The sequence below is a fragment of the Idiotropiscis lumnitzeri genome, chromosome 18 (genome assembly GCF_059441095.1).
Source record: "Idiotropiscis lumnitzeri isolate Australia: NSW breed Sydney's pygmy pipehorse chromosome 18, RoL_Ilum_1.0, whole genome shotgun sequence".
Classification (NCBI taxonomy): domain Eukaryota; kingdom Metazoa; phylum Chordata; class Actinopteri; order Syngnathiformes; family Syngnathidae; genus Idiotropiscis; species Idiotropiscis lumnitzeri.
In genome coordinates this window covers 14,505,019-14,531,111 of record NC_142408.1, presented here as the reverse complement: position 1 = coordinate 14,531,111, position 26,093 = coordinate 14,505,019, and the positions used below count along the sequence as shown (strand labels likewise).

Below are 26,093 nucleotides of genomic sequence, written 5' to 3'. Positions count from 1 at the left end.
AGCACTTTTTGGACTTTATAAGCAATGAAAGTACAATGATTTCCAATGGAAAGTTTGTAATCTGTCCCTTTAGTGACTCGCTGAAACCTGGAGAGAGCGAGGGTCTTGTCCTCCTTAAGATTTATACAGTTGGTGGGATTCGCAACACAATCCAATTGTACAACCAGGTCCTTTAAGCTCTGTCCTGAGCTAATCCTCTCCTGTCTCTGTCAGTTCATAGAGTGTCACACTACTTTTCTTTTTTTTAAACCATGTTTTGTTTGACTGCAATTTGAGAAAAAAATATTCATCACAATGCAACCAGCCACCGTAGCAGTATTTGAAACTCCACTGTTTCACAGAAAAACTGTTGTGGCCATTCTGCATGACCTGGCTGCTGAACATGAAGGGGAAAAAGGTAAAGCTAATAAAACACTTTCTCAACAATCTTTTTTAATAAGGGGAATCCTAGATGATAGTGATGAGAGTTTGCTAATATTGAAGCATATTCTTTTTTAAGAAGTGGCTTAATGGCAACTACCTTCAGGAGTTTTGGAAACTCGAGTGGCGGAAGTGAGCAACTGATTATTTGCTGCAACTCAACACATATTTTGCAATAGTTTTGAAAAAGTCTGATGGTATTAAATCAAGACAACCATTCCCTCTACATTTATTTTAATCAACTTCATCAAATCCGGACATCTCAAAAGAGTTATATCAGTGTGTCAACAGTGGCAGCACAGAATTTAAGTAATCCAAATACTAAACTTAATTTCCTTGGCCTGGAGTGACTCCATCTGCCACAACGTTCTGTCCACATATCTAATCAATTAAATATGAAGGATAACAACCTGTTCAAAGTTTATCAGATTAGTTGGGACATTGACCTCTACCATTTAAGTACATTGAACTATTCGTGGAAAAAGCGACAGTTTATGTAGACAAGGGATGGTTTTGGGGCAATACTGCATTCAAGATAATGCCCACACAAGCATATTTCAACAAGAGAATGAACAAATTGTCCACAAATAAATAGCTTGAGAAGAAGAGGGTTCAAAGATACTCTCACAAGGCTCATAGCAGCACAAAAGATGACATGCAGCTAATAATGCATGTGATTTTAGTTTTGTCTTTAAATCTTTAAATAAATGTTCATAAAGATAGCCTGTTGTCACTTTGTGGGTATTAGCACAATATACAAAGTGTCCATACTCTTACATGTAATGTGATTTGAGTTCTCAAAGGTTTTGCAGGAACTAGATAATGTTTCAATTGTAAAGAAAATAGAATTAGAATGTCAGACAAAATGAAAAAAAATCCTTATGCCATGAAATTCAGACGGGATGTTAGAATAAATGTAGTTTGAACCTGACACTTTAAGCCATGACTATTTGAACCGCTGTGGTTTAAATAATGCTTTGGTTAATCTGTGGCTCTTGCCAATCCCAAGAGCATTATGGTTGTCTCTATTTTTAGCTGGTCTTCAACTCAGCAAAATAGCATTTACTCTCCAATACCTTTTTCCTTGGTGAAATGCTAACAGTTCACACATTTAAACCAAATTCGAAAATATTTAAGCGTTCAATTCAATACTCTAGCGCACACAGCCCAGGCGATCTCAACACTTCTCGAACTTACTATGTTTACAGTTGTGGCACGTCATTTAAATGTGAATTTGTGCTGTTTCCAATAGCGTTTATTTCATATACCAAACTTAATTCAGCAAAGTACCAATTTTACATTAGATACAGAGCTTATTACGTTGCAATCAGCAATCTAATGGAAGAGCATTTAATTATTAGCATTTAATTATTCTGTCACTATGCGTCATAGATGGATTGACAACATTGATATACAATATTTGTAATGAATAAAAAATCATTTTTGGAACAATTAAGTGTCATTTCATGTAACAACAACCGATTGATCAATGTTCTACAGAAAATTTGGCGAAAAAACTGTTTTGTAAGCATTTTGTCCTGAGCATGCCGCTTTTAGTTTGGCGGATGTCTCGAAAGCAATTATCTAAATGAGAGGCAAAGTCTTCTTGCTTTGAGCTGTTTTTGTCAACGTAAATGTTCACTCAAAGCACTTTCAGCACAGCATCGCCACTGTATTCTGTGCATCCAACAGAAGTCAATGCAGCTCTTCTAAGCGTTTGGCTTTGACAAAGAGTTTGAACAATGCACTGTTTTATTTTTTCAACCAGATACTGCCCATCGCCGCGAAGTGTTTCTGAATATTCACCAAACCCAGCTTCCAAATCATGGGAAGAAACCTGGTGTGTGGACAGTTATTATGTACATTAGATTGTGATTAAGAATTGTATTTATGGCTGGAGTGCAATTAAGAAAAGACATGAGTATCAAACCAATACTAGGGCTGGTCAATACGGCAAAAAAAAAAAAAAAAGTCAAATCTCTGTTATCATCACCAATTTTTACACGATTTATACTTTTGCAAACTACTAGTTTTAAAGTGTCTAATGTCTTAGTATCATTAATTTGTATTCTGTTTTCACTGCATTTGTTATTGAATGTTATTGACTTTGTGTTTTACTCAGTGTAAAGCGCTTTGCTACAACTAAAGCGCTTTGCTAAAACTGTAACTGTTACGAAATGCACTACATAAATTAAGTTGTATTGTTTTGTATTGTATTACGCTTCTGTACTTAAAGAAGCGAGAGAGTAGATCAACATTTTAGTCATGCTTTTGGCATAAGAAAACCGCTAGTGGTTAATATTAAAACAGGAAACCCAATATTATTTGAGAATATAAAGCAAATTACAACAAATTAAATAAATACAGAACGTTGTTGCAAATGCAGAAAAATACAACAGTGCGCAAGTTTACAGTCCTGAATACGAAATATGAAAATAAAAAAACTACCCCCTCTCAGGAATGTTAATCTTATTGTTCCTTTGATATGTGCATCTTTAATAACACAGATCAGCAACATTTGCCGTATTAAAAAAACAATAACTCCACGTCGGTTTGGAAACCACACCCACAATCAATGTTGAAGACAGGTAACTTCTTTCTGCTACAGCTTAATCTCCTGAGGCGATAACTCTAAATCACGGCTGACATGTATTTGGTACCCCCCAACGACGCATCTTGCTCCACTTTCAGTCACTATGTTTACCTTTGGTTTACTTCCACAATTTACAAACGGAAGTGGAGAAGGAAAAAGTTGATTCTGAATGGTTGCTGACTCACTTATTTCCACCATGTTCGATCAAGTAAATATGCTGAACAGCTGCTTACTATAATTGACCTGAAATGTGTCATGATCACTAATCGCAATCTTATAAATGCCCAGCTCTAACCCACGGTCACCTAAAGCAGAATTTTGCTCATAAACCATTTAGCCAGTTTAAGTTTTGAACTTACTCTGCAGTCATTCGCAAAGACGGTCTTTTAACTTTAAAATTTTGCTCGATGACTCAGTGTAGAAATTCAAAATTAGTTGCACACTTTGCGAAGCCAAATTCAAATACCATATTAGTTGTACGTCTTTGGTGAATCATTCAACTGTTTTTCTTTTATTTTAAAGGGAAATAACATAATACAAAAATCAAAGAAACCTCTTAGAAAAGTCTGAGTGGAAATATAATTTTGTATTTTTTCCACATTCAATCCAAGATTTTACTAAATATAAGTGAATATCAGTTCCAAGCTTCAGAAAAAAATTGTAATTAGAATTTTTGCAATTGAGTAGTGAAATAAATGTAATCGCTTGGCAACACTAATATATTTATATATATATAAAATCCAACCCCCTTTTAACACCTTCAATTTTTTTAACGAGCGATTAAGACCCATCTTTGCCTAATAAACAATGTAGTCCTATGACGTAGCGCTGACGCTTACGAGACCGGAAAAAACATTAAGCTCGCCAAATTTAGGACACGCCTGCATGGGCTTGCTGCGCGGAGTTTTCGCCAGTTTATAGAACTAAAAGCATCATGGCGAGTGGTAAAAATGACGCAAATTCAATTCTGAACGGCATTTTTTTTTAAAGTTACCTAATGGTGTCATTGATAAGAACAAAGTCATTTGTGTGTATTGCCATCGTGAATTGAACTACCATTGCAGCACGTCCAGTTTAAAATACCATTTGATGGCCAAGCACACCGCTGATGCCAATTCTCCAGCCCCTTGTCAAAGTTTGACAAGCGGTTAACCGCTTCCCGATTGCCCGGGGCAAGTGAAATTTGGCCACGGGCAAGGTAAAATTATGGGCAATTTACCCGACCGGGCAAGCATTTTTTAAAGCAGCCAAATATCTTTAATTTCGACAAAAACTGTGGTGTGATCTGTTTGTAGTCACTGTATGGTGATGGTTTAACCCAGACACCCCCTTATGTTGTGGTATGGTACATTGGCCTTATCGGGTGCAATGGGCGGCCGCTACGGGGATCAGTTAGTTCAGTGAATGTCGAGTTAAAGTGAACGTCAATAAATCCCCCAGTATTGGAACTCGCTGTAGTTGCATCCTTATTTGAAGTTTGAAAAACACAACAAAAACCTACGATATTTCGGCCAAAAATTGACAGCCGGAAGTTTTCTTACCTTCTGCGCATCTTTCTGCGCATGTTTACAAGTGGCGACGAGTTCGTTCAAATCCGAACATTTCGGATTCCTCTGACAAGACTAAAATAGCTCGAATATTTTTAAGTAGACAATTCAGTTGTGAGTAAGGAAGGGAGTAATATTTGATTATTGGCTGTTAATTCATTAGCTCCATGATGTGACCTGACATAGTGTCAAGTGACTGTGCTCTGTTTATGCTATGAAACATATGGAGGCAGCACCACAGGCACTGGTCTTAAAGGAATACACAAATTTCCCACACTCATAATTTACTCATGTGATTACCCAATTAATAGGCTCTCCTGGATTTAAAATTGATAATCTGGATTGCTGTAATATAATTTTCCCAATTTAATATGCAGATTTGTTAATTATTAAAACTACAATCAACATTTTCATTAACTGCACAAGATGATACATGCTGTTGTGAGCAGGGTTTCATGGTTGATGATGAAAACAAGATTAATTTATGTTTATCAGATTATATGTTTATTTACATTTGTGGCACACATTTTACAACCATAAACATTTTATTCTTAGTCTAGCTTTCACAAGAATCAGTTCTACCTGCCAGCTGCCAGCTCCTTACGGACATATGCTTCATTGACTGTTTCTTAATGCCTGCAACGTCTGCAACATAGAACTCATGAAGGAATAACATAATCTTGGGTCAGCAGACACCTAATTAATGTGTTAATACATGATACATTTTTATATAAGCAACCCTTATGATTGTAACGTATTTTTAATTCTTTCTAGGCAGGAACTGTCCGAACAAGAAATTCATGCAATTTGTAATTAGACACTGTCATACAAAAAGTCACTCAGGGCAAGGTAAATTAATCTTCGGGCAAGAGAAAAAAAATTGTCACTTGCCCAAGTTGGGCAAGTAATTTGGCCACTCGGGCAAGGCAAATTTTAGTGGCACTTGCCCTATGGGCAAGCAGTTTTTAAAGTTAACTTCGAACCCTGCAAACCCAGGCATCCATGGATAATTTGCAACAGAAACCGATGGATGTATCAACTAAAAAGAGACTCGTCAAAGCCAGAGCTAAGTGGGTGGCCACTGCGTGTAGGCCTATTAGCATGAATTGTCCTCGAGATAACCATTGCAACCCGCATTCGAGACTTGCATGAAGCGGAGAAGGCAGAAGCAGTCGCGCTCACCGATGATTATTGGACTTTTCTCAGTAACCACAACGACCTCGGTGTGACAGCCCATTATTTTGACCCGTTTCATTTGCATTTTGGTGGCATTTTATATTTCTTATATTACTCCAATTTGATCGCTTAGAAAGGCTGTTGAGATGCTGTTTTGTGTGACTCTGTTTGTGTGAGTCGAATCCAATGTTTTTTTTTCAATTAAAAAAGGTATTTGCATAAAAACAAAAAACAAACAATTCTCATATATTAAAGGCATTACAATTCATTAAAATATTGGGACAAAAAATGGGAGGGATTTTTTTTTTACAGTGAATGAAGGGATTTATTTTACAATGAATAAAATGTGCGATTAACTGCGGGTTAACTATGAAAAATGCGATTAATTATGATTATGATTAACTATGATGTGTGTGTGTGTGTGTGTGTGTATTTTGTGTGTGTGTATACATATATATATATATATATATATATATATATATATATATATATATATATATATATATATATATATATATATACAGTGAAACCCCGCTACTTCGCGGTTCACCTTTCGCGGGTTCAGTGCTTCGCGAGTCTAAAAAATATTCAAAAATTAAAAACTTTTTTGCCCGGGCACGATCGGGGCTCTCCATTCGCTCCGCTCCGCGGGGGCATTGTAGTTTCTCCGAGCGGCACGACGGGGCGCTGGAGCGGTTAGACGGCCGGCGTGCGCCGAAGAAGAGCGTGGGCGAAGAGAAGAGTGGACGAAGAAGAGCACGTTCCCCCGGACACGATCGGTGGCGACGTTTTGCGCGGTTCGGACCGTACCAGAGCTCCGGCCGGCGTGCGTGGCAGTTAAGCCGTAGAGGAGCACCTTCCCCGGGCACGGGCGGTGCCAAGCGGCCCCTAAGTTTAACCGAATGGAAGCTCCGGAGGAGGAGGGCATGCTCGCGTCACAGTAAGCCGAAGAGGAGCACCTTCCCCGGGCACGGGCGGTGCCAAGCGGCCCCTAAGTTTAACCGAATGGAAGCTCCGGGGGAGGATTGCGGGCGTGTGTCACAGTTAAGCCGAATAGGAGCACCTTCCCCGGGCTCGAGCAGTGCCAAGCGGCCCCTAAGTGTAACCGAATGGAAGCTCCGGAGGAGGAGGGCGGGCGTGCGTCACAGTTTAGCCGAATAGGAGCACCTTCTCCGGGCACGGGCGGTGTCAAGCGGCCTTTAAGTTTAACCGAATGGAAGCTCCGGAGGAGGAGGGCATGCTCGCGTCACAGTCAAGCCGAAGAGGAGCACCTTCCCCGGGCACGGGCGGTGTCAAGCGGCCCCTAAGTTTAACCGAATGGAAGCTCTGGGAGAGGAGGGCGGGCGTGCGTCACAGTTTAGCCGAATAGGAGCACCTTCCCCGGGCACGGGCGGTGTCAAGCGGCCTTTAAGTTTAACCGAATGGAAGCTCCGGAGGAGGAGGGCATGCTCGCGTCACAGTCAAGCCGAAGAGGAGCACCTTCCCCGGGCACGGGCGGTGTCAAGCGGCCCCTAAGTTTAACCGAATGGAAGCTCTGGGAGAGGAGGGCGGGCGTGCGTCACAGTTTAGCCGAATAGGAGCACCTTCCGCCCGGGGCACGAGCGGGGCGAAATGAAACCGAGTTCAACCGAACGGAGACACGCTTCGGGGGAGCAGGTCCGGCGTGCGTGACAATTAAGCCGAAGAGGAGCACCTCTTCCGCCCGGACACGAGCGGAGCGCGAGGCTGTCAGTTATGAATGTATAAATGAATAAATAAATAAATGAAGAATGCCACCTTTCATTTCACAGGGCACAGCGGACGGCGTACCAGCAGGTAAAAGTCGAAGTAATTAAATAAATACAAAAAGAAGTAATTCAATAAATACAAAAATAATGGCTGGGGAATAAAAAAATAATAAGTTTTAATAATAATTTGGTATTTTTTGTTATAACATGAATTTCACTCTCTCTGTCTCTCTACCCGTATTCTATATGGTGTACTGTATACCTGTATAGGTTTTTTTAAGCATTTTTGAAGGGGCGCCGCTACCTCGCGGATTTTCAGTTTTCGCGGGTGGTCTCGGTCCCCATTCACCGCGATAACCGGGGTTTCACTGTATATATATATATAACTAATTAATCACAAAAAATTCCATGATTAATTACGATGAATCACATTTTTCAACTACTATTTTTTTTCGAAGCTTGTAACAGATATTTACTTGAATAATATGGTGGAATTGATCCAAAATCACCAAATATGAAGTACATTTAATTCAAAGACTGTTCTAATAGCTTTCTTTGATTCTTAAATCCGATCTAAATGAAGACATCTTTACAGGCATTTTTCTTCAAAACATTTTTCAAAACTGCCCACAAGCGCCACACTCCAGCAGTCTTGGTTTGCAAGGCCTATTGGTAACTTGAACGCGGTGTTTTGTTCTGAGATGTGCTAAAGATGTACAGCTATGGCACAATATTGGCAAAGTATGCAAATTATTTTTGAAGTGAATCAAACTGACTTAACTAAGTTAAAATATTTAACTGAGTTAAAAAAATTTGGATTAATCACCTGAGTTAATGCTTTAATTTTGATAGCCCTAATATATATATATATATATAAATATATCTATATATATATATAAATATATATATATATATATATATATATATATATATATATAATTTATTTATGTTTGCAGTCGAGTGGTTGACATGTCTGAGTGCACATGTCAAAACATATATATTAGGTTCACATTTGTGAATTACAGTGTGAATGTCTTTTCGTTTACAGTATGTCCCCTGCCGGCAACCCGTTGAGGGTGTATTCTATCCCGCTCCCAAAGTTAGTTGAGCTAGCCTCGGGCTAACCGGCGACACTCACGATGACAAATGGTGTAGAAAATTAATTGGTGAGTATAAACTATTTGCATTGTTTAACATTTTTGCAGTAAAGACATCAAAACCAAACCTAAATCAAATCGACAGCCTGCATATTCTCTTTTGAGTTTGGGTAAATTCCATTTGCAGTACAGTAATACCCCGGTTATCGCGGTTAATGGGGACCGAGACCACCCGCGAAAACTGAAAATCCGCGAAGTAGCGGCGCACCTTCAAAAAAAAATATATATAAATAAAATAAAATACTTATATATACTTCACACCTATATATATATATATATATATATAGGTGCGAAGTAGTGGCGCACCTTCAAAAATGCTTAAAAAAAAATATATATATATATATATATATATATGGGTAGAGAGAGAGAGTGAAATTCATGTTATAACAAAAAAAAAAAAAAATTATTATTAAAACTTATTTTTTTATTCCCCAGCCATTATTTTCGTATTTATTCAATTACTTCTTTTTGTATTTATTTAATTACTTCGACTTTTACCTGCTGGTACGCCGTCCGGTGTGCCTTGTGAATGTTATGATCAGGACTCTCCAAACGCAGACACGGGAAAAAAGGTGGTGATACAAAGATATTTATTATAATCACAATCATAATCACAAAGCCCTGGATGTCCAGCAGGGTTCGCGCTCTCCTCAAGGCCCGGGACGCTGCCTTCAGGTCAGGCGACAAAGCCCAGTACAGGGTGGCCCGTGCTGACCTGAGCAAAGGCATCAAGCTAGCCAAGGCAATCTACAAGGGGAGGCTGGAGGCCCACCTTGCCAGTAACAGACCACGGGAGGTGTGGCAGGGTCTACGGAGCATCACCAACTTCCGTGGCGGCAGCACGACCTCTGTAGACCCGAGTGCATCGCTGGCAGAGGAGCTTAACTGCTTCTTTGCTCGCTTTGACTCGCCCCAACCGTCACACCCCCGCACGTCATGCTCCAACCCCCCCCCACTCATCGTAGAGGAACACGATGTGAGGCGCGCGCTCCTGGCGGTTAACCCCAGAAAAGCTACTGGACCCGACGGAATACCAGGCAAGGTCCTCAGAGCATGTGCCCACCAACTGGCACATGTTTTCTGCAGGATCTTCAACCGCTCCCTGGCTCAAGCAGTCATCCCCTCCTGCTTGAAAACTTCCACCATTATTCCTGTCCCCAAAAAGTCACCAGCCGTCCACCTGAATGACTACCGTCCTGTTGCTCTCACACCAGTCATCATGAAGTGCTTCGAGAGGCTGGTTCTCCAGCACATCAGGGACTGCCTTCCTCCCACTCTGGACCCCTACCAGTTTGCATACCGGGCTAACAGATCCACTGAGGACGCCATCGACACTGCTCTGCATGTTGTGCTGGGCCACCTGGAACAACAGCAGAGCTATGCAAGGATGCTCTTTGTGGACTACAGCTCGGCATTCAACACGATCATCCCAGACATCCTCGTCGCCAAACTGGACATTCTCGGCCTCCCTGCCCTCACACGCATCTGGATTAAGGACTTTCTGACCAACAGACCCCAGACTGTGTTGCTCGGCCCCTACACGTCCTCCACCCGCATGCTGAGCACCGGTTCCCCTCAAGGATGCGTGCTGAGCCCTCTCCTGTACGCCCTCTACACCTACGACTGCAGCCTGGCCCACGGCAACAACACCATCGTCAAGTTTGCTGACGACACGACAGTGGTCGGTCTGATCTCGGAAGGTGACGAGACAGCCTACAGAGAGGAGGTAAAGAGACTGACAGCTTGGTGCAAGGACAACAGACTGCACCTTAACACTGCAAAAACAAAGGAGATTGTCGTCGACTTCAGGAGGAACAAGACGGTGCCGCCCCCCCTCTGCATCGAAGGCGTGTGTGTGGAGAGGGTCCACACGTTCCAGTTCCTGGGAGTACAGATCTCCGACGACCTTTCTTGGACTCACAACACCACAGCAGTGGTAAAGAAGGTCCGCCAGCGTCTGCACTTCCTGAGAGTCCTCAGGAAATTCAACCTGGATAGGAAGCTGCTGCTAGCCTTCTACCACTCGTCCATCGAGAGCCTGATGACGTACTGTGTCTCCACCTGGTACAGCGGCTGCACTGAGGCGGACAGAGTGAGGCTCCAGAGGACAGTCAAAACAGCGCAAAGGATTATTGGCTGCCCTCTCCCCTCACCGCCCGGTGCCTCAGAAGGGCTCTCAACATCGTCAAAGACAATACCCACCCAAACTCACACCTGTTCGACCTGATGCCCTCTGGCAGGCGCTACAGATGCATCAAATCGAGGACCAATAGACTGAGGAACAGTTTCTTTCCGAGAGCCATCACCATTCTGAACTCTCACACACACACACGAGAGCACCCTTACCTTGCAGAACAGCATCGTGATGTGTTTTTATATACCCTATTCAGTACTAAATTCCATTGCACTCTCTTATTTATTTATCTAAATTATATATTTGTCTGTATTATTGTTGTATTGCACTGGAGAGGGGAGATCTCTAATCTCGTTACACTCTTGAGTACAATGACAATAAAGGGATTTCTAATTCTAATTCTCTTCTAATATAGTCAGTGTAATCAGCGCGTCTCGCAGCAGCTGACGGCATGGCGCGAGACGATCGCTGGAGGAACGCCCACACAGCTGAAAAAACAAAAACACACGCGGCATGACAGGCAGGGATCATGACAGAGAAATGAAAGGTGGCATTCTTCATTTATTTATTTATTCATTCATAACTGACAGCCTCACGCTCCGCTCCTGCCCGGGCGGAAGAGGTGCTCCTATTCGGCTTAACTGTGACACACGCCCGCCCTCCTCCTCCGGAGCTTCCATTCGGTTAAACTGAGGGGCCGCTTGGAACCGCCCGTGCCCGGGGAAGGTGCTCCTCTACGGCTTAACTGCCACGCACGCCGGCCGGAACTCTGGTACGGTCCGAACCGCGCTAAACGTCGCCACCAATCGTGTCCGGGGGAACTTGCTCTTCTTCGTCCACTCTCTTCTTCGTCCACTCTCCTCTTCGGCGCACGCCGGCCGTTTAACCGCTCCAGCGCCCCCTCGTGCCGCTCGGCGAAACTACAATGCCCCCAAATATTTTTTAGACCCGCGAAGCACTGAAGCCGCGAAAGGTGAACCGCGAAGTAGCGGGGTATTACTGTACTTTTATTTTGAACATGACTTTAGATGCAACCATAGCAAAGATGAAGCATGCAAAGCTGTCCACTCCTGAACGCCAGTCTCTTTCAATGCTGAAACAGGCCTCAGAACAAAGGGCCATGTGTATACTGGATAAATGAATTACAATTACATGCAGCGTTTTACATACTTTTGTGATTAGATAATGCAGCATTCAGTTTCACTGCAGTACTACATTTTCAAATGTCAAATCGAGTCAGACTCTGAGTTCCATACGGATTTACCAAGTGACGGTTTATACAATTTAGAGTTGCAACCATGATTTGGGACTCATTCTACGAGTCTGTCGCTCATGGTAAGAGAAGGCTGGGGGCAGCAAGAAGACAGATCGTTGTTGCAAAGTGGAAATTATAGATTGTAGCAAAGCTGTAATGGAAGGGACACGATGAATTGCGCACACACACACACACACGCACACCCCCACCCACCCCCACACACCCCCACGCACACACACACACACACACACACCCCCCCCCACCCCCACGCACACACACACTCACACAGTTATTATGTTATTTTGTAGTATGTCTGCTTAGGTTGTCCCAATTCGATCAGGTTATCGCATATCAGGACCCACACGAGCGCAACATAAATATAAACCGACAGTGAAAAAAGATTACTGTAACGTGATATGCTGCAATGTATGCTGGGAACCGAACAGCGTCACCTTTGCTGCTTCCCAGCATGCTTTGCGGTGCCCTTTGTAAAATATTGTACTAAATCAAGCTAAATGTTGAACTTTACTTGAATTTGTCCCGCTCATATCATTATGAGTGAATTCCTTAACTTACGTCATGCTAGGGTGGTAAAAGGTCATCTTTGCTGTCCCACTAAAAGTTACCTAGTGACTTAGCAATTGCTACTGATGTTAAGTGCTTAGCAATTGCTACTGATGTTAAGTGTAATCTTTCTGCAAACAGCCCAATAAAATTTCCTTCTCCTGCAAAGGACCTCTGTTTTCCATGTGAGACTCATCAGTGCCGCAATATATTAATTATCATTGGCACTGCATGTAGCAACCTATCATATCGTTGAGTAGGGTTGCCACCTTTAATAAATGAAAATAAGGGATGCTTGCCACGCTCATCTCAGGACCATGGGCCCCCCACAGGCACAGCATAGGCACATTTTTGTCAATGTTTTTTGCATCATCATCACAAAACCTCCAAAACTCTTTCTTTCATTTTAGCAGATGTGGAAAAGAAGGCATAGACCTTATGGATGGTCAGGGGGCATGCACAATGTGGCGTTTCCTAGGAAATCATTCTGTTTTTTCTTCGAGTTGGTGAATTCCATAATGCGCATTTGTATTTTCTACACTGAACACCGAGATTTGATCGGATAATAAACCACATTTTTCCAGAGACAGCTATATGCGAGCTATAATCCCAGCTGCAGATTCCTCTGCATTCTCAATGAAATCAAGCATTTTGTGTGTGACTTAAACATCACGTGATTTTTCAAGATGAAGTTGGTTCATCTATTTAGCACAGTATTCGCGATTGTTTTAACACTTTTATTAATGCAGCATCTTCATAAAAATCAGTTACCAGGACAGGAAATTGTTCTTATGGTGCAGACGAGCTCTGGTAAGACGCTGCCATTTTAAAATGCATATACAATGACGTGTTACGCATTTACGTTAAAACACAGCATGCGCAGACCAGACCCAGCCTGGCCATTACGTTTGAATTGTGTTCGTGAGTCTTGTCTGGATTGGAAAAAGGAATATACCACCCCTCAGCCTTTTTATTTAAGTAATGATCACTGACACTACTGTGTTCATCAAGAATATAAACTTTTTGTCATTTAATATATAATTGGGGGCAGTACGGTGGACGACTGGTTCGTACAATGGCCTCACAGTGGGAAGGTCGTGGGTTCGATTCTGGCTCCAGCCTTCCTGTATGGAGTCCGTGCCTGCGTGAGTTTTCTCCGGGTAGTTCGGTTTCCTTCCACAGTCCAACAAAATCTATGGTAGGTTGATTGGACACTTTAAATATTCCCTAGGTTATGAGTGTGAGTGCGGATGGTTGTTAGTCTCTGAGTTCCCTGCGATTGGCTGGCAACCAGTTCAGGGTGTACCCCTCCTACTGCCCGATGACAGCTGGGATGGACTCCAGCACCCCCCGCGACCCTTGTGAGGAGAAGTGGTACAGGTAATGTATGGATGGATATATGTATAAATGGATATTTTCCAATAATACATAATCTAGGGAATGTATATCGGCTGTACAAAGTATATTTAAAAATAATCCAGTTTCTCTTCACAAAGTTAATTTGCTCTTGATCCATTCGTATAATTTGTTCTCAATATTACTGTATATTAAAATAAAGCTCAGTTTTTGCATTTTAAAACCTCATCCCAAACAATGATACCACAATACTCTGCTAATAATTAAGCTCTGTCCATACATTGGCATACTATTGTGAAAAAAAGCACAACACTGTGTTCCAAGTGATTATGTAAATTGGATTTCATAGTCAATAACCTGTTTTGTTTCTTTTTTCTATTAAACTCATGGGTGGTATTGTGTCTCAAGGCTCTGTAGATCATTGACATAAAGCTCAGAAAGCTATGAAAAATAGTCTCTCGGATGAGTCCAATTAAAGGGAAACTGCTTCATAGCAAGCAATATGGGGAAGAAAAGTGATCTCTCTGCAGTAGAAAAGTGTAAAATGGTACACGACCTTGCTAAGGGTATGAAAACATTGTATATTTCCAAAAAACATATGCCTGATCATCGAACTGTAAAGAATTCTGTTGTTAATTCAGAGCGCAGGCGAGTTTGTGCAGATAAAGGCAAAATAAGAACAAAGGTTTCTGCCACACAACTTTATCGGATTGAGTGAAATGACTAAATAACCATTGCAAGACAGCAAAGAGGTTTTTGAGGCCGTTGGTCCCACAAAGCTCAAGGTGAAAGATCTACAAGAAGTTTGAAAGTGTACTTAAAGCTAATATTCAGCCACAACTAAAGCAGAAATGGTTGCAGTGGGCTTAGGAATACATGAAGTGATGTTATAGTGACTGGCATTTGCGTCAATTATTTATGAAAATTTGAGTACTTTGCATCATAATTTGGAACACAGTGTAGACAGGAAATTGAACCAATCAGAACATAATAGGGCCTATTTTGGTAGAGTGACACCTGTGCACTTGACAAAAAAGCGTACGTAACTACGTTTAGTCTAGTCTAGCTTGTTACGGGCAGTTCTGCACCTGTCTGCCAGCGCACGAAGCAGCCTCGTCACCGACGCAACCGCTAATTCCGGGACAAGCGTAAAAACGTAAACGCCTTCATCAGCGTGTTTGTGAATTTGGTGGACACGCTATGCCTTGGTGGGCATTACATCCGCACCACCGAGCGCATGTTGCAATTTGGTGATAAAAACTAGACAAAATTTTAGACTGACTATGAGGTGGTCTATTTTGTAGCGCAGGTGGTCTAAAGCAATTTTGGTGCACCAGCCGTACACCAGGGTGAGTGGAACTGGAGGGAAGGTAGGTGAAGTGTCTTGCCCATGGACTCAATGACACATGATACAGAGAGCGGCATTCGAACAATGCACCCTGGTGATACTGGACGACCCGCTCTACTTCTGAGCAAGGCCGTCATCATGTTTTGTATGACTTTTGCAAACCGAAACACAACAGTCAAAACGAACGAGAAGTATTCACTAACCATCCCACCCTTAGTTACGTCACTTAACTGCATTTAAATGTTCAGAATCATATTTTTTACTGGTCCCAATCCAGTGTTGGTATCGCTAGTTAAACTGTGACGTTGAGTTATCTGTCTGTGGGTTTTGTGATGACAAATGAAGTTAGACAACGTCGTTGGTGTCTTCATTCTATGAGGTGCAAGCCATGCGTTTTGCAATCCTATTTTCGCCAACGTGATGGACTAAATAATCCATTAATTTAAGATAATGATCCTGAGAGTTGCTCGAATTCTGATGAGGTTTACGTCGCTACTTCTGGGCTGTCAGATTGAATGAAAAAAACACTTTTTCTTTCTTTCATTCATTCTTTCTTTCTTTTTTTCTTCATTTCCTAAAAAGTTAAACTGAGGTCACATTCAGATTTATATTTATGAAACAAGCTAGGTTGTCAAGTCATGTAATTCAATCATGAATCCAGTCTAGTCGCTTACATACCAAGTGTCAAGTCAAGTCATTTCTCAGGTTTTTGGCAAACAAGTCCTAAAATAGCAACTCAAATCAGACTCAAGTCAAGTCACATGACTCAAGTGCTCCATCTCTGCCTTGAACTAACTAAATTCCAAAAAGGAAATGCATCAGTAGAAAAAAATATTGTGACAACCTGTGTAGATAGCATGTAGTAAAAAATGGCCTTCAGTTTCTAAACTCAGCATTAAAGCACATTGCATTTGCCTGCAATCAAATCCATGACATATGAAACCAAACCATTCACCCACCTAAGCTTCTAAAAAGAGGTCTACTCACCAAGTTCAATGGTTCCCCCGATACTAATGAGTGAAGCTGCGCTGTGGTAAAGCGGCAGAGCGATGTATATCACATCATTTTCAGTCACCCCAAATGCCCAGAATCCTCCAGCTGCCTTCAAGCTTTGGAGGTGAGTGATCACTGCTGCCTTTGGAAGCCCTGTGTGAAAAAAAAAACAGACTGGCTTTTTTAATATATATTGACTGGCTTTTTTAATATATATATATATATATATATATATATATATATATATATATATATATATATATATATAATATATATATATATATATATAATATATATATATATATATATATGTATCTGCCCTGTGACTGGCTGGCGACCAGTTCAGGGTGTAGTGCGCCTTTCGCCCGTAGTCAGCTGGGATAGGCTCCAGCACCCTCCCGCGACCCTGTTCAGGATAAGCGGTGTGGATAATGACATGACATGACACACACATATATATATATATATATATATATATATATATATATATATATATATATATATAAATAAACAACAGCAAATTCAGTAGCAGCAATGCTGACCTGTTTATGTTAAAGTATGCACCAGTGTATAATTTCTTGTGTGACATAAACACAACCATTGTGGCCTCTGCAAATTTACTACCTGTTAGAATAATATTAAGAAGTTATTATACATTTGCCATGACGCAGCTTTATTTCAATGCGTGGTGCGCATGACATTTTGCAAATTAGTGGAGTGGACTATGCTTGAGTGTTTGCAGTTTGAGTGGAGATACAGGAGGACACCGCTGCTGCAGGGAGGTGTCTGCAATTGGCAGGGCGGCGGTGCTTCTTCAGAAGTGAGGATGACGCAAACAGCATCATGCTGAATCCTGATAAAAGAAGTTGACGTCAAAGTCTGCTGCGACCCACGACGGGGCACCCATGTTAAACCGGACTGAACCAGCTTTGAGTAGACGAACTGTACCACCCTTGAGTGTCATCTGATTCTCCGACCCTATTAAAGGGAATGTGAGTTTCAGAATAAACACAGTTTGACTCGCCTCCACACACAGCTTGAACTCTAGTGCTAGCTTTTTGCAGGTGATGTGATACTGTTGGCCACTTCAAGGTGTGATCTCCAACTACCACTGGAATAGTTCGTACCCGACTATTAGGAGGTTGGGTTGAAAAACAGCACCTCTAAAGCTGAGACTGTTATGGTCCGTTTTGTTCTGTCATGTTTTTTGTTTTGTTCTTGCCCAGCTGGAGTGGGGGCGTTTCCTTCCAGTGCATCGCTCCTGTTCATGTCGTCGTGGCTGGAGAGCCGCACCCACCAGCCACGCACCTGTCACTTGTCAAGTCCTTGATTACTGCACTATTTAAGCACTCCACGCTGACAACTCAGCGTCGGAAGATTCCTCTTGCTCATGATTCCAAGTTGTGAATTACTAGACACCTCACTATTGCATCCTGTCATGACCCGTGTCGGTCATGTCAGGTTTTTTGTTATTATTTTTCAAATTTTTGCCATGTCCTGGGTTTTGTTTATTTTGTCAGATGAGTGGGGCGTTTCCCCTCAGCACTCGTGCCCACCTATGGTGACGAATCATGGGTTGTGACTGAAAGAATAAGATTCCGCTTAACCTCGGCCGGAATAAGTTTCTTCCATCAGTTGTCCAGACTCTCCCTTAGAAATAAGATGAGAAGCTCTGTCTGGAACGGGGTCAGAGTTGAGCCACTGCTCCTCCACATTGAGAGGAGCCTGATGAAATGGCTCGGGCATCTCGCTAGGATGCCACCTGGATGCCTCCCAGGTGAGGTGTTCAGGTGAGCTGGACGAAGTTGTTGCGGGAGAGGGAAGTCTGTGCTTCCCTGCTTAAGCTGCTGCCCCCACAATCCTACCTCAGATAAGCGGAAGAGAATGATGACGATAAATTGTAGTATGATGGGTCTTTGATGGCGAATCGAGTCTTGGATATGTTAAAGAATTCGATTAAAATGTGACTGGTTTCTTAATCATTAACCAGAACTATGGCTCTCCTTACTATTCATTTATTTGACCCTAATTAACATATTGAGATTTAGAGCAATACGAAGAGTGAACAACATTGGATTTATTGACCACACCATCCATGAGGCACAAACGATCATACAATACAATACAATGCAACTTTATTTATATTGCGCATTTCACAACAGCTGGAGCTGTCATGGACTGAATGGGTCTGACAACAGCACTAATCCTGTTCAAACCAGGGAAGAACCGATTTCTAGTCAACATACAAAGTCTGTTAAGCAAAAGAGAAGAAAGACATGCATTCGGAGAACAACTTTAACACAGTTATGAAACTATATTACCGAATGAACAAGTATAGTCTTAATGTGTGTAAATGTAAAGAATGCAATAAAAAAAGAAGTTTATGGATAAGCATCGGCTTCAATATTAGTCTAAAAAAAGGTCATTATAAATAAATATTTAAGAAAATATGTAAGATATTTAAGATATACTTGAATATCAGTTTATAAATAAATAATAATTAAAATAATAATAATTAAAATAAATGATAATTACATGGTAATTGTGATAATAAAGGTAATAAGGATGACCTAATCGTGATGATGATAAAAAATAACCTTTTGTACCTCTCCTTTAATGAAAGAAAATAATAATACATAATAATAATGATGATGATGATGATGATGATAATAATTATTATAAGAATATTTGTAGTACTTCATATAATTGATGTGAACTTTTCACTTTTAACCTGAGCACAAAACCGAGATACAAACCATGGGTTTAGTATGCGAGTCGCGATTCAGTAAGCACTGTATCAAACAATACATGTCTGTTTTGTTTTTTTTTTTATTTTTAAATCAGCATCATGGGGCTTGTTGTAAATGGTAAATGGGTTTTCACTTATAGCGCTTTTCTACAAAAAGCACTTCACAGCAGAGTACTTCACACTTCACAGACTGGTGATGCAGTATCAGGACTCAGTATCTTGCTCAAGGGCACTTTGACACAGTCACAATGGACGGGGAACTCCCAATTTTGGGTTGGGATACGACCACTCGAACTCTGAGCTATGCCACGCACAATGTTGAGCCATCTGAAAAGACATCTTCCAGATAACAACTTTGCGTATAGTTGCATATATATATATATATATATATATATATATATATATATATATATATATATATATATATATATATATATATATCCATCCATCTTCTGTACCGCTTCTCCTCACTAGGGTCGCGGGGGTGCTGGAGCCTATCCCAGCTATCTTCAGGCAGTAGGCGGGGGACACCCTGAACTGGTGTCCAGCCAATCACACAGAGACGAACAACCATCCGCGCTCACACTCATACCTAGGGGCAATTTAGAGTGTTCAATCAACCTGCCATGAATGTTTATGGAATGTGGGAGGAAACCGGAGTACCCGGAGGAAACCCACGCAAGCACGGGGAGAACATGCAAACTCCACACAGGATGGCCGGAGCCGGGATCGAACCCACGCCCGATGCTGTCTCTCACCAGTTGGCCACTATATATATATATATATATATATATATATATATATATATATATATATATCCATTTTCAATACCGCTGCTCCTCACTAGGGTCGCGGGGGGTGCTGGAGCCTATCTCAGCTATCTTCGGGCAGTAGACGGGGACGCGCTAAAGACAGCTAATATGGCACAATATTTGCAAAGTATGCAAATTATTTTTTAAGTAAATCAAACTGAGTTAACTGAGTTAAAATTTTTAACTGAGTTACATTTTTGGGGGATTAATCCCCTGAGTTAATGCTTTAATTTTTTTGACAGCCCTAATATATACATTCACACACGAGGTGCAACAATTACTCAAATGAACGACAGTGTCACTAATCAGTTCCAGTCTCGCAAAAGACCTAACAAAAATTTGGGGAATGTACTGTATGTATTTTATTTTACAAAAATAAAAACTACAGTAACAATATAAGTAAGTAGAATATTCAAAATGCAACCATTTTTGCCACATTTTTTGCTTCACTTCAAAAGACCAATTAGGGGCACGATAATACAGACATATATACGGATATACTTAAATATGTAGGAGACATTAAAACTCCTCAGCAGTAATATTAGTTGTTGTTTGCGGATAAAGAATATTATATGTGAGTATTGTTATATTATCGGTGTAAACATTCCTCTACCGTTTGTGTATGAGCCATCATCGTGTTGATTTTGATTGTATGTTGTAATATAGTTTATCATTTATGAGCTTAGTTATATTCACGTGCTTATTGTTTGATGTTTGTCAATTTGGTTTACTAATTGAAATGTGTGGGTGTGGTTTTGGGGCATTTCATTAATTTAGCTGAGGGTACGAACCAAGTTTGGTGTACAAATTAAGTGGGACTGGCTGGCTCAAGGTACATTTTCTGTTCATTGTCATTTTACGTTCATGTCACCGTTTTGTTTTGTTTATTTGAGTTATTTTGAACCACAGTATTTTTGATTAAATTAGATTGGAATTAAAAACCTTAAATTTTACTTTCAGTTGATTTTGACAAATTCAACATGTCACGAAACAACGAGCCTTCTAAGTCGCTCTGAGGATTTTTTTTTTTTGTTCGAAATAGTCCCCACAGTTTAAAATATCTGTTGTATAGAGTTATATTCCGCACTGACGCCATTGCCAATCTATGGCATTTTGCATTGTTTGTTATCGCCTTGTGGTTGTTTTAAATGCACATGTAATTCCCTTTTTATTTTACATTTGATGGTCAACGTCAACTGAGGGTGGCAATAAAAAAAAATTTCACTATATGCCTAACTGCTGCTTATTGCATAGTGATTTGAGTTCTTTGCCACAAAAGAAATAAAACAAAAAAATAATTGGCTGAATAATGGCTTGTATCTGAAAAACCTGTACGTTGTCACTTGTATCACAAGAGTCTAATGTTTGATTGTTTTGCTGTTGATATTTTGATTTTGATTGTATTTCCCACATTCAGTAGTAAACAACACGTTTGTTGAAATCTATTGATTATTTGCCTTTTCAATTACAACCAGTAGGGCACAAGTTTACGTTTAAAAAATAATTCACGCTTGTAAGACTTATATTTCAGCCAAAAAAATTATGGGACCGGCCCCAATTTTTGATCATGTCATCCAATTGGGACAACTCTAGTTAACAAATTCCCAGTACAGTCCAGAGTAACGATAGTACCCTGGAAAAAATTATAAATTTTGTATTTCATTCTATGAAATCTGATATCAACTGTGCATACATGCACAGATTGTGTGTGACCTGACAGGTCCTCACGTGCTTTGACCCAAGAACACAGCACAAGATACTCACCAGTAGTTCCAGAGGTGAAGATGTAGAGGGTAGGGGATTTGAGACAGGTGGTGGCACGTAAAATTGCTGGTAAAGGTTTATCAGAGGCAGTATCGATGTGATCCAACACGCATTCCACCGTCGTGTCCCCATAATCCCTCTTCATTGCCCACACTTGAATGTTGTCCTCCAGTAGGTTGCTTCTGATACCACGAACACATTCTATTAAATCTGAAAGAAGGGGAAAAAAATCATGTCACAATTTATAAAAGTATTAGTAACATTTGAACCTTGATTCTAGAGTGTATTCGTTCCATGAACTGAAGCAATTATTTCACTAAAAAAATTTAATCAATCCAAGAATCAATTCATTTCTACAAAGGTCAACAGGATAGCCCAGCCAATGATCTGGGACAAAGGTCACCTTCTTGGGAGTCATATTTAGGGCTAATATACAGCATAAAATGAAGCTAACTGAAACACGTGACACAGCAGCAAATGATGTTCACACCGTGTGAATGAAAGCGATATTGAGTATTCCGCATGGATTCTGTGACTGATTTGTTTGTAAATTGATTTTTTTGATGAACAGAGGCACTCAAAAACCAAGGATCCGCTGCAAAATATTTAAGGTTCGCCTTTGGAACACTTTTATTTTAACCCATCTATCCATCCCCTATAAACTAATCCCGTTCCTGCACAGAAGTCAGACAAGTAAACTCAGAACAGAGAAAAATGGGGGTGTATTCATAAAACAAATATTAGCTGAATGCCTTTAGATATTAAATGATTTAGCCAAGAAAATATTTTTGAATGGTTATCATGACAGTTTAAAATTGTATCAATCATTAACACAATTTTTTGCATCTCAGAGAGTTTCTTTGTTTCTTCTTTGAAGCTACATGAGCTAGTTTAATAACGTAACAACATTAGCAATAGCGTTGACGGCTAACAGAACGACTGTAGGTGTTATTCACATGCCCGCACTCCATTTAAAAATCATAATAGAGACATAGAACATGTAGCGTGTACAGTGCAGTATAAAGGTATTTGCATTATTTTTTTCTGCATATTTCTCCCACTTCATTGTCTAAGACCATCAAACAAATGCAAATATAAGAGTAAGATCATTTATTTTACTAAGGACATAAAGTTATTCAAAGCAATTGTGCCCTAAACCTAATAACAGGTTGGACCACCCTCAGCAGCAACAGCTGAAACCAACTGTTTTCTATAAAATGGCAATGAGTTGTTCATATCTCTGTGGAGATATTCATGCGCAGAACTTCTGCGTTTGATGGAATGTTAACTTCCAGTCAGTGTCTGAACAGTGACAAAATAGGAAATGCAAAACTGAGTTGACTCAAAACGGCGCACCGTAGCACAGTTGGCTAGAGGAGCTATTTTCTCATGTTTGAAAAGTAAAATAACCTTTGATGCCATTTCGACCTGGAAAAGTACTAGAACCGAACTGTTGAAAATAACGATTACACAACCGGGTTCTCACACATTAAAGGACAGAGGTTATTTTTCAGTCCGATGGCATCCCAGCGGCTTGTAACATATTTACAGTGTACACTGTTATGCCAACTGACCTTTCCTTTGGAAATGCTTATGTCGACATATTTAAATTGCGCAAAAATGGTGGATTTTCAAGCAGATTTTTTTTTTTATCCCATTCGGAGGGCGGCCGGTGGTCATCTGGTTGGCATATCCGCCACAGAGTGCAGAGGCCCAGGATTTTAATCCCGGCTCCTGCCTTCCTGTGTGGGTTTTCTTCGGGTAACCCGTTTTTTTCCCACATTACAAAAACACTGGAGGTTGATTGAACACTCGAAATTGTCCTTAGGTGTGATTGTGAATTGTTGTTTGTTTGCCCTGCGATTGGCTAGCAAACAGTTCAGGGTGAACCAAGCCTACTGCCCCAATATAGTAAGTGCACTCCATTTATCATTAATTCCCTTGCAACTCCCTAAGATCATTGGGGTGACCAAAACCATCAACTATGATCAGCAAGTGTCTTCTGAGACAGCAAAGTCAGTCAAGTATAACAGGACATTTGTCCTTTGGCTTAGTTTTGTAATTAAAGTTGTAGAGTTTCCTTTGGTCTCAGATGATGGTGCTAAACGCTTAGAAGGATTTTAAACCCCCAATTGCATCACAATTGAAGAAAATTGGTTGAAAAATGCAACAAGCGCAAGCAGCCCATTTCTTAATATTTAAATACAAGTTTACAACAATGAGATTGTTTTTTTCTGTAAACACACTCATAATAAATTGAGTGAATTATTTCATTTAGAAGCTTGGCAGTAGAGAAAAAAAAATGATGAAACGCAATAACATTCAAAATCTATTAAATACATTTGAAAATAGATATATACTCTATATTCCCTATCAGTCTTTGTGTTTGGAAAAAAGATACAACATTCCAATCCAAAAAGTTACTGAATGATTTCAGCTATTCCAATGCTCCTGCCTTTGTAAGAGGGTTGAGAGGATGGCAGTCTTAACCAACATCATGCTTGTTTAGTTGAGCAATGACCTTTTCCTGTCACATGTTTGCACCATGGTAATTCTTATTAAGTGAAGGATCTGGAATTCCTCCAGTGACTCTTGGACAGAAGAAGACTGTTTCTATATAATGTTCTTTATAGTTTTAGCTTTAACAAAACATGTAAATCAAGTTATTACTGTTGTTTCTGACCACAGCGCTACTTAAAGAAAAGAAACATCACAAAAGAACAGATCTTGTTGCACACTGTGTACAATGACAATAAAGGGCATTCTGATTCTGATTCTGATACTGGTATCTTAAACACAATCAGCACTCCACTATTTGCATATTACACCCAGTTTCTGTCATTGTTGCCGGTCTTGCTTTGCAGGAAGTTACTGTTGTCAAGAGGTGGCAAGCCCATTACGCAATATAGAGAGATGCTCAGGACTGTGTGGCCTCCATAGGGCACCATAAAAAAAGGGGGGGGGTAGTAAAATGTAAAGGAATGCCCAATTAATATTACTTTGCACTACAAAGCTAATATAAGTAAGCGGCCCCTACCCCCTTCTCATCCAGCTCAGTGATACCAGCTTGTTCATTTGCTAGAGGAAGGGAAAATTTAATGTGACTCCAGAGAACTTAGTAATCAGACAAATTTAACTGGCACTAAGTCTGAAAGTATTGTGGATACGTCATTTTTATAGAGCTGCTGTTGTAATGTTGACGTTTACCTTCTGCAATACTTTAAATTAAGAAAGCTGAACAGGAATTGTGCACCTTTGTAGCTAAAGGCCTCTTATCAGCAAAGTTATGTTTAAAGAATAATACGAAATTGAAGTTGAATATGTTTTTCTTTTTTTAATCAAAGGTGCTCCGTATCACCTGATCCTGTCATGGATAGCTTTCGTCTATTTACGAACTTATTTTGTTGGCCAACAGAAGGCGCGCTAGCTTCATAACATTTTAGTTGTCATTTGGCGGGATGACTGTTGTTTTGATATACTTTATGTATTGCCTCATTTAAAGATGCCTGAAATTACTCGACTACCAAACATACATGCAGCTGTGTCAACATTTATAACACGTCCTGCGCCACCACTTTTCTCATACCTCTTTTGCTTGATTCCTGCATGACGGTTCCTGAGAAGTGACAAGTCCGTAGCGATGTAAGAGGATATATTTACCTGCGCCCACTATTACGGCTTTGGCTCCACAGCAGGTGATGCAATGCAGCAACGATCTCGATTTAATGTTTGTATTCAGAAAAGCAACAGGGCAGCCGACCTTTGCCAATCCGAACCAAACGCAAACGAAGTCGGGCTCGTTGTTCATGAGCAAGGCAACGCAGTCGCCTTTGGACACATTGAGTTTCTGGAGGAAAACATTTGCCAATCTGTTGCTGCGCTGCTCAATGTCTTTATAGGTGTGAACGCTCCCTTCGTAGATGATAAAAGGCTTGTCCGGCACACGGTGTGCCTGTTGGATGAACCTGTCAAGGACTGTACACACTCTAGAAGTCAGCTTGAACAGCTCCAGTTTCACACCATAACGGGTCAAACTCAAAAGAAAGAAGAAATCTTTCCAAAAGTAGGGAAAACAAAGTCTCTGTAAAAAATGAACGGAAAAAATACCGACGATTAGAAGTGAGATCCAGGCAAAAGAGAGCATAATTTCTGGGATGGATAAGAAGGAAGATGAGCTGAAAAGTCCACACTACCTCGCACCACCTACATGCTCAACGTGATAAACATCGACCAAGAATGACGTAAAACAAATACTCGCATTCACGTTTCATATCAACAGAAAGACCTCAGCATACGAGAAACATTGTCTTCCAAATAAAAGAAACCCGGTACCGGTCTCTTGTTTGAAAGAATAAACTACAGATTACTATTATTTATAAATACTTTATAAACACCGACGCTGACGTTTCCTGTCCCCATCACTGCCCCAAGCCTTCTGGGTAATGTAGTATCAATACGAGTCAAACGCAACACATGAGTATGCATTTAGAAGAAGGAA

The 26,093-nt window shown here is 40.6% G+C and overlaps 1 protein-coding gene across 5 annotated transcripts in view; it reads right to left on the bottom strand.

Annotated features, from left to right (window-relative positions):
- slc27a6 (solute carrier family 27 member 6) overlaps nt 1-25,908 on the bottom strand; it is a 70,886-nt gene extending 44,978 nt beyond the window's left edge. For 2 of the 5 annotated variants that reach the window (XM_088281457.1, XM_088281459.1), the window contains exons 1-3: nt 25,256-25,908; nt 21,596-21,805; nt 16,265-16,423 (exon numbers count right to left, since the gene is read on the bottom strand). In XM_088281457.1, the coding sequence (XP_088137583.1) occupies nt 16,265-16,423; nt 21,596-21,805; nt 25,256-25,739 (853 nt within the window). In that variant the 5' untranslated portion in view covers nt 25,740-25,908. The remainder of the gene's footprint in view (nt 1-16,264; nt 16,424-21,595; nt 21,806-25,255) is intronic. The other 3 variants (XM_088281460.1, XM_088281461.1, XM_088281458.1) reach the window with 2 other exon arrangements.
- Between the last annotated feature and the right edge of the window lie 185 nt (nt 25,909-26,093).